The sequence below is a fragment of the Artibeus jamaicensis genome, unplaced genomic scaffold (genome assembly GCF_021234435.1).
Source record: "Artibeus jamaicensis isolate MK-2021 breed Jamaican fruit bat unplaced genomic scaffold, CSHL_Jam_final contig_264, whole genome shotgun sequence".
Taxonomy (NCBI): domain Eukaryota; kingdom Metazoa; phylum Chordata; class Mammalia; order Chiroptera; family Phyllostomidae; genus Artibeus; species Artibeus jamaicensis.
This window is the reverse complement of record NW_026521576.1, coordinates 4027348-4036740: the sequence shown is the minus strand read 5'-3', so window position 1 is coordinate 4036740 and position 9393 is coordinate 4027348. Positions and strand designations below refer to the sequence as shown.

The following is a 9393-nucleotide window of genomic DNA, read 5'->3' as shown; positions in this document are numbered from 1 at the left end:
TCAGGCCCAAGGCCAGATTCACAAGGAGAGTGGTGTGAAGGAATGGAGTCATATTGTTTGACAAGTTGTCTTCTTTATCTTATTTTATACTTGGATTTGTGTACAGCTTGCTGCTAGTAGAGCAGAAGGGTTCAGTTCAGTTGAGGATTTTCCTAACTAAAAACCAAACAAGTGGAATTCCCACTGCACTGGTTTGCAACTGTTCACCATGAAAGACCAGTGGGCAGAAGGCTGTGAACTGTGTCACCTGCTTTCTGGAGGTTGGTATGCTCAAATATTCCATTCTTAGAGATATTTTTGGCCTGATCTAGCACTTACTGAGACTCGAAAAGCACTATAGGTAAAAGAAAACAATTAATGAATTAGGTATCATCAAAATAAAAAAACTGCTGCTTTTGAAAAAGACATTGTTAAAAAATTGCTGTATTTTGCCATGTATAATGTGATTTTTTGCTTGAATATTTGAGGGAAAAATAGGATGTGCATTATACACAGGTAGTACTAATTCTGTAGCTATATAAATGTTTTTAACTCTTAAATTATGCTTATATATTAAAACTATAACTCTGGAAAGCAATAATGATATCTGCAAGCAAAATAATATCCTGGAATATGATCATTGGTTTTGTTTCTAAATATAAATAAAAATTGAATTAAGAAATTAAAATGAAAGTTTTTTTTCCTTTAAGTTAGGGCCAAAAGCACGGTTATGCATTATCCGTGGTAAAACACAGTATAATGTGTTTTACCCCTGTGTAAAACCTCTCTCCACCCTGTGTAGCTCCCTCCCATAAGGAAGATGGTTGGCTGGTGAAAACAACAGGATGCTGCAGAAATAACTGTGCCTGACTTCCAAGGCTAAACTGTAAGACACTACAGCTTCTGCCTGGCTCTCACTCTGGGGAAAGCCAGCTGCTGGTTTGTGAGGATGTTCAAGTTCTCTAGAGAGGTCCATGTGGCCTCCTCCCACACCCAGCACTAACTTGCCAGGTATGTAAGCAAGCTGCCTCATAAAGAGACCCCTGCCTCAGGCAGACCCTAAGCCAGAGGTGCCTAGTTAAGCCTCTCCTGAATACTTGATTCACAAAAACTACCTTTGTGAAATAATAAATATTTACTGTTTTAGCTGCTAGGTTTGGGATGATTTGTTATGCAGCAACAGCTGATACAGGTGGGAAGGCATAAGTAGCTCCCATCTGGCTTAGACCTAAGCCACATTCTGCTAACTACTTAGAGCATATTTTGATCCCTCCCATTTATAACTATAGATGTATTGTGTTTACCTGTCTGTTCTGAACCTGTAAGCAACCAAGGAAGGAGGGAGTAAGGGGGAGATAGGGAAGAACAGGTCGGACTTACGGATGGAGACACTGTGGGGAAAGAGAAACACTGAAAAGATTATCTTTAAGACACTTTAAGGAATCATGTGTCTTATAACCCACATTTCTGACCCCACCCAAGAAACTGTCAGAAAAAATACTCGTTGCTGTTTAAACTTTTGGTCAGGTTTGTGGGGAACCTAGTCATATGAAAATTGCATACAGATGAGGGGCTGAAGTGCAATTGCGTCATTTCCCCAAGTTCACACCAAGAAGGAATGGCAGAGCTGCCCACCTAAAGTTCTGGAACTACAGCCTCTAGCTGTGCACAGCGAAAAGCAAAGAGCACGCGTCCTCTGAAAGGACAAAGCTTTGCTCATTGACTGGTTTTTGAGGGCAAGGCTCATGGAACCCTCCTCTGCTGTCTGTCTGGTTTTCACTAGATCTAAAATGGAGGAGTCTGGAGCTAAGTGCGTCAAGACCAACTTTTAAAGTCGTGTTTACCCTTAAAATATCTTTGAGGACCCCTATGGGAAGGAAAACCCAAAGATAAACACCCGGCAGTACTCAGACAGCACAGGGAGAGCAGTCCCCAGTTGAGACCCGCACCAGCAGTGGCAGAAGCCTGTGTTTGGGGCTGGGGAACCTGACAGCTGGATAATGATTTTACAGTCTTCTTCCATTCGCCCCCCTCCCCCATCCCCTACTGCCCCTGGCCAGTAACGTCACAGTCTCTCCAATCTGCATTAGGAATGAGAACTGTGTGGGATGCTACCCCAAACAGATCCAGCACGGACAGTGAGAGGCCTAATTAACTTTAACATGGGCAATGGCGGAGCTGGCCCAGCCTTGCTGTCAACAGGGAAAGAGAGCTTTTACTTCCTGCCATGTGTGAGGGAGGCAGTGGAAGGGCAATGGGAAGGCGGGGGGAGGGGTGGCTCAGGGGCCTCGGGGTCTGGCACCCAAGGCCTGGGCTCTCCCTAATTCACAATTTACCCCAACTAGCAGGAAATGGTGCTTGAACAAAAACGTCAAACTGCTCTATAGTCAGTTAAAATATAAATCTCGCTAAACAAAAAACCGCGACGCTGGAGGTTCCAAATCCTTTCTCCAAGACAGCAAAAACAAAGAAAATTCCTAAGTTACAAACTTGAGGGTCAGGCTTTCCAATTCCAGACCTTTGCACGTGTTAAGCAAAACCAGGAATAAGCAAGAAAATATGCCATTTGAATTGCGTTCAAAATGTCTTTACAAGTGAAGCAAATCATTTCTGCATGTTCTGGGGCTCTGCAGAGAACAAATAGTGTTCTTCCTTTAATGGATAAAATTACACAATTTGCTTTTAACAACAGTAAACCAAAAGCTGCGGTGGCTTCAGCTAGCATCGTGCTTTTAATAAGGGCTCTCTCCACTCAGCCCCACCCCAGCAGTTTCTGTTTTTCGGAGGGTCAATGTGGTCTCCACTGGGCTGCCGCAGCGTGGCGGGAGGGCCGATAGGGCCAGGAGGGCGCCAGCGGGGCGGGGCCCTTTCCTTTCCTTTCATGTTTCCCTTCTCCAAGCCCTTGTTTCTCTTTCTTAGGCGCCGCGGGTTTATGGGAGTAGGTGGCTCTCCGATTTTCCCTTGTGAAGGCTGGCGGGGCGCAGTGACCAGGTCCCCGGGCTCCCGCACGCTGAAGGTGGGTGCGGCTGGACACCCACAAGGTGCCACCTTAGCCACCAAGCATCCTGAAGCGCAGGGCAGAGGGCGGGAGCAGGAAGAATGTCCCAGGACAGAGCGGCTGTCCCGGGTCCCGGCCCCCAGCTTCCCGCCCGTCACGCCCTCCGAAGGCGCGTCCCTCCAGCAGGGGGCGCCTGCAACGGCCTCGCTCTGCCCATCGGGGCGGGCGAGCCGGGGACCCTGCCTCCTGCGCGCCCGTGGTCCGCCCCTCGCGCTCTTCCCGGCGGCCGGACGCCCAAGCCCGCGTCCCGGAGTTTTGCAGTCTGCGGGAGCCGGAGCCTTCGCTGCGGCCGGAGCCGAGCGGCGCATCTGGCTGGGAGAAGTGGCGGACCACGAATTCCTCGAAAGGGACCAGCTTGGGTAGCGTCCGGGAGAAAGGGCAGCGGACGCGCAGCCCACAGGGGTGGTGGCGCTTCGCCCCCGGCGCCGCGCGAGCCCCCCGCGCCCGGCCTCCAAGGCCCGCGGCATGGCCCGGGGCCCGGCGCTGCTGCTGCTGTGCGCCTGGGCCGTCTGGGCGGCCGCCGCGCTCTTGCTCCTCGCGCCCCAGACCTCAGGTAGGACTCGTGCGTTGGCGGGGTCTCCTGAATCGAGTCCGTCTCTTTCTTAGCTCCGGGCCCGCGGCCCGCCGGCGGGGCTGCTTCCAATAAGGCGCGCTCCGAGGCCAGCTAAGTGTTTCCAGAGGCTGTGCCGCGGCGCTGCGGGGAGCCCCTCTCCAGGCGTTTCCGAGGGTCCTGAGTGTGAACGCGGCCAGGCCCCGGGTCCTCAGACGTGGCCGGTGCTTGTAAGGACTTTGACTCGGCCCTCTTCACTAACTTCACTAAGGTTATCCCCGGCACCCCCGCCTACTCCGGAGCCCCCCGGGGCCCCGGGAAAGTGTGTTCTGGACCCCACTGCTTGGTTGAGCCAGGCTTCGGCTTCCCTTTTGTTGGCCCCTCCCCCATGGCCAGGAGGTGGCCGAAACCATTTGGGAGCGGCTGTCCCTGGGTGGTCTTTGGACTTTTGGGGGCACACTTCCGGACGAGGGTCGAGGCCCGCATCTTGGAGGGACGGGCCCAGTTCCTCGGTGGCACTCTCCTCGAGGGGCACCCGCTGTCTCCGGGAGACCCTCCGTGGGCTTGGCTGCTTGGACTCCGCGGAGCATAGGATCTGCCTCGAGGTTCACAAGGGGCCTGGAGGTACCGGCCTGGGGTGCCGAAAGAGGCGGAGCTCTCCCACGCCGTCCAGAGGCGGGGAGCTCCCCGGATTGTGCGCCGCGCGGCCGGATTCCGGGCACCCTGCCGGGTGGGGGAGGGCGCGATGCCTCGAGGCCGGAGGTGTGCAGGACGAGGTTCAACTCAAGTCCTAAAATGTAAGCCTCCCCCTTACCCATAAGTGGATTTGAGTGTCGTGCACCCCTCGCATTGCCGCATTCCTGCAGGTAGGTGAGAATTTAGGGGACCCGCGCGGGAAGGCGCTCAGTTCTAACAGTGCCCTATTGCCTTCTGCGCCCTCCAGAGACCAGTCCGACGGAATGCGGGGCAGGAATGCGGGGCAGCCTTTTCTGGGGGTCTTGTGTTTAAGCAAATGCCGATTACGCCGGACCCTTCTGATTCCTTGACTTGGGAAGGGGGTTTGTAGTAACCTTGCTTTCCCTTAAAGCGTCAAGCCCTCGGGGCGCGCGGCTAAATGGTAAGTTGGTATATTGAAGTCAGGGGAATTCTGACAACATCTCTGGATTTCTGCATCCCTCCATCTGCAGGAACTCTTTTCCCTTTAGAGTCAGGGGCCTCATTTGCAGCTCTATTGGCCGGGCGGGTTGGGGTGTGGTGGGTGATCAAACTCCTGGACTCCACGTGCGGTTTCGTAGCGTGGGCGTGGTGGCCACTCGCGGGTTAGGGGCAGAAGTGTGGCAGGGGCGGTTTTAGTTGCATTTTCAGGGGAGGAGTGTGGGGCGCAGAGCTGGAGCTGGGAGATGTGGTAGGGGTGACGGGTCTGTTGCTTACATCAAGGTTGTCAGGAGAACAGGAAAGTGGCTCGCATTTCGGGCGGAGTATTTTAAGCAGTGCCGACGTCATTTCCAATCGAATTTAAGAAATCTCTGAGGAGCAAAGCAATCCTGTGTCATTTTCGTTACTTTTTGAACCCTGTATATACGTAATTTTTTCCAATAAAAGAATTGGTAGCCTCTCTAGGAGAGGGAGTAAGAAAGCTGTTTATAGTTTTCTCTCTTCTGGAATTAGCTGAAAAACTCAAAGAATATGATCATATTCAAAATATGAATGAGTTTTACGATTACAGGAGATTTGAGTGTTTGGCATCTTTTCTGCCCCAAGGAGGAATCCCATAATTTGAGTGTGTTTTATACTCGAATCGTAAATCACTGTGTACAAACACGGAAAGGTTATCTCAGAAGGACTTACAAGTTCCTATTCTCCCTTTTTAGAGAAGGCTCTGTTCCCTAAGGAGACAAATCCCAGGTTCGGGACTATGTGCCCCACTTAGGTAGGATAGGCTGGGAATGGAAGTTTGGGGTCCAACTGCCCCACCTGCGATTTTGACAGTGTAGTGTTTACTTCTGGCCCGGATCCCTGGAGTGATGGTCGTAATAAATAATGGTAGTGATCCATTTGGAAGTAAATGAAAACATCTTGAATAAGAAGGCTTTGTGGGAAAAGAAAAGTTTTAATGTATGTAGTAAGGCAACATGTTTTTCTTATTATGGCTGTGTACCAAGCAAGGAAGCAGTGCACATTGGAAATGTTTCAGTATTTAGTAGTGAGAGCGAATTTAACCCTCACGTCTACTTGATAAGGAATGCCATCCTGAGACTTTGAACACTACTGACCCATGTGACATCCAGTGTAGGCTGCTGTACAATGAACCAGTGGGTGACTGCTGAGTGGCTCTAGTCAGTGAGCTGAACTTCCGTTAGCACAGCATGTCATGGTTAGAGAACACTGTCAAGAGTTCTGCTTAACACTTTGCATGAAAAAAAAAAAGCAACATGAGTTCAAAAGTATGTGTTTACCAGGGGTATATTTGGTGGCAGTGACCTGCAGATTCATGAGGCAATGTGAAATAATTTCTATTTTTACTGGTAAACCTTTTTGTTATTGTTTGGTCAAAGTACAGCTGTAATTGTTACATAGATGTTTGTCAGGGCATGACTTGCCTTGGTTTACCCTTGAAGACAGTTAAGCCTGGTGGAGTCAGAATTTTATCCTGTCCCTTTTTAGGAATCTTGTCCCTGAGATCACAGGGATGAAAATGTGAGTGGGGGAATAGCCTGTCTGACAGGTAGGGAAGATGAATCCCTTAAAAGGGGAATTCTAAAGCTAGGTTTCAACTGGAGAGGTGGCACTCCTTTAGAATGTATTCCACGGAGGCCAGGATGTAGAAAATTAATCATTATTGTTGAAATGGAACTGGGTGTGAAAGGCTGGGCCTCCCTAATCTGCAGACCCTTACCCCCCACCAGTCTGATTAAGTACAGGAAATTGGTGTGCTCTAATTATACTGATTCTAAATTGTAGTCAGGAAAGAAAGAAAGTGGGCTACCAAGTGTTACCTGTCCCCCCCACAGGGTTTATAACCATCTTCTAATGCCAGAGGCCTTTTGGTGTTTATCTGGTCTATTTCCTGGGAACCTGGAGGGGGACCTGTGCCCCACCCCCATTCCTGTGGTTGCCCTGTGGAGAAGGGCTGGCTGCAAAGCTTTGGGTTTACTCTGCTGTGCCTCACGAGGAAGGGGGTATCCTTACAGGCTATGACTCTGTTCCTGGTAAAGAAAGTTGTCATTAAAACATTTACTTCTTTGGGGACCTTGTAGTGGCCAGTGACCACCAAGTGGATTACATGAATATCATGCCTGAAAGGTTTAAAAGCAAAATACTTGGGGGGATTGCTTTGCAGAGGAAGTATTCAGTGCCAGTTAAGTCTGTGTTCTGTGTGGCCAATAGCAATGTTATGGAAGGACCAGTAGGCTAAAAGGACTGGCTTTGAAAACATTGCTTCTCAGTGACCCTTTGAGTTCTTTGATTTTGTGTTGTTTGACTGCAGCACTGTAACAGAAATGTTTGTTCAGTAGCAGTGGGGGCTTCTTGAGTTCTGAAGTAAAAATCTAAGCAAAACAAGGAGCTTGGTCCATTAATTATAGCTGCACTGGCTGGGCTTGCACCATCCTCCCCCTTCTAGTATGTATGTATTTGGTTTGGTCGAGGAGTTTGCAAAATTGGAAATAAAAAAGGGATGGCTCTGTGTGAGTGTGCAGTTGTCATAAAGTATGTCTGGAGCGTGATCTGCTTTAAATCATATTAACAGAGTGGTCAAGGAATTGTTGAATAATGTTGGAAATTTTCAGAAAGCATTTCAAAAATAGGGAGTTGCGTTGGTGTGGTTAGCACCATTGTTGGGATTTCTGGCTTTTTATTTTTTATGTGTTGTAAGTTCTGTCTCTGAAAGAACCAAAAAAAATCAAAGCCAAAGGGAAGGAAATAATTACAGAAAAATTTAGCCTAATTAGAATCAATGGCTTGCCCTCTACCAAGTCTTAGGCTCCAGTGGCAGGTGGTGTGTGTGTGTGTGTGTGTGTGTACACACTGTCTGTAATTGTCCTTGGGATGAACTTCAGTAAGCACTCTGTCATTTTGGAGTTGTTATGTGGGGAGAGTGTAGCTGCTTCTTCAAGTCCCCCTCCCCTTCGGAGTGGGGGGTGTTTCCCCAACCCTCAAATGCTCCTGCATAATGGCTTCCACACGGAGAACTCCAGGAGGGCCAGTTAACCAGCCTCCACCTAAATTATAGAAATCCTCACTGGGGACTTGCATGGTGGACTATAGCAGCCACTAAGCACAATAGCTGTTTAGGTTGAAGTTAATTAAACTGAGCTGAAGGCACTAGTTGTATTTCATTAGTTGCAAGTGGCACTTGGCTCATGTCACTGTGGGAAGCTCTCTCGGCCACTGCTCTTTGTCCAGGGTTTGTTTGCTTGTCACTGTTGCTTCAGGAACATCTCCTGGAGTTGGGAGCAAGGAGGGACTTCCTGTTGTTTGCTTAGAGCTTTTTTGTTGTTGTTTGTTGAGATTTAAATGCAGAAATGAACTGAATTGACTCTGTCCTGTGGGAACAGAATGCCCTGACTCAGAGGAGCTTAGAAGGCAGATGTATGATAACCAAGGCAAGGAAACCTGAGCTTAGGGAATTAGTAGGGTTTGGGAGATGGTGAGAAGAAATAGGGTAGGGACATAAGAGTTCCAGCTAGAATGTGAGCAGCCCACAAATGGATGGCAAGATTGCATAGGCGGTAAGGAGCCCCTGGCTGAGAAAGCTTCAGGTACAATCACTGGGTCAAAAAACCTACCCTACACGTCCACCTGGTAGCACTATAATACAATGATATTTTGTGTTTTCAGCACTTATAGAACATTGGGAAATAACATTTGGAAATTGGGTATTTTCTTCCCAACAGTGAAATAACCACCAGATAACCATATCATAATCTTTTTATAACATGGGATACTAAAAAATTGAGGACCACAGAATTCTGTAGAGAGAGGGTGACAAGGTGCATTCTTGTTTTACATTAGTGTAAGAGGTTGGGTAGCAGACAGGAGTGTGAGAGGTGGTGGAAGACTGGGGAGTGAGAAACAGGCAGGTAGAGGATGTGGGTTTGGATAAACAGTGTGTGGAGGACGAGGGGTGTGAGAATCAGGTGAGTGGAGGATGAGGGTGTGAGAAGCAGGCAGGTGGAGGACGAGGGTGTGAGTACCAGGGGAGTGAAGGATGGGAGTGTGAGAGGCAGGCAGGTGGAGGATGAGGGGTGTGAGAAGCAGGTGGGTGTAGGAAGTAAGTGGGAGAAGAAGGTGGAAGACTGTAGTGTGGGAGGAAGAAGGAGCATGGGACTGGGACAAGTGGGTCCAGGGTCAGAGTGAGATAATAGAATGGAGGTTGGGAGTAGTGGATGGCTGGTTGTTCATTTGCTGAATTTTGCAAAAGGAAACATGTAATGGAGAAATCAGAAGTGACATCAGTTAGTCAGATCTTTATTAACACACATGCATAACAAAGATTATTATGTATATGCATAAAAGACCCCTTTAAGCATTGTTAAGTGTGTATTCAGTATATTCACATTATTTTGCCACCATAACCACCATCCATTTCCAGAACTTTTTTCTTCTGCCCAAACTGAAACTCTGTCTACGTTGAACAGTAGTTACCAATCCCTCTCCCCATTCCTGAAATCCTTCCTTGTACCTTCTGTGTGTATGAGTCTGCCTGTTCTGGGGACCTCACAGAAGTGGAATCAAAGTATGTTTGTTCTTTTATGTCTGGCTTCTTTCACTTGGCATACTGTTTTTTAAGGTTCATTCATGTTGT

At 48.6% G+C, this 9393-nt stretch overlaps 1 protein-coding gene across 1 annotated transcript in view; it reads left to right on the top strand.

The window, feature by feature from the left end:
- Positions 1–3239: 3239 nt before the first annotated feature.
- ROR2 (receptor tyrosine kinase like orphan receptor 2) overlaps positions 3240–9393 on the top strand; it is a 220997-nt gene continuing 214843 nt past the window's right edge. Inside the window, exon 1 of the mRNA XM_053662637.1 lies at positions 3240–3590. Coding sequence (XP_053518612.1) covers positions 3503–3590 — 88 coding nt within the window. The 5' untranslated portion in view covers positions 3240–3502. The remainder of the gene's footprint in view (positions 3591–9393) is intronic.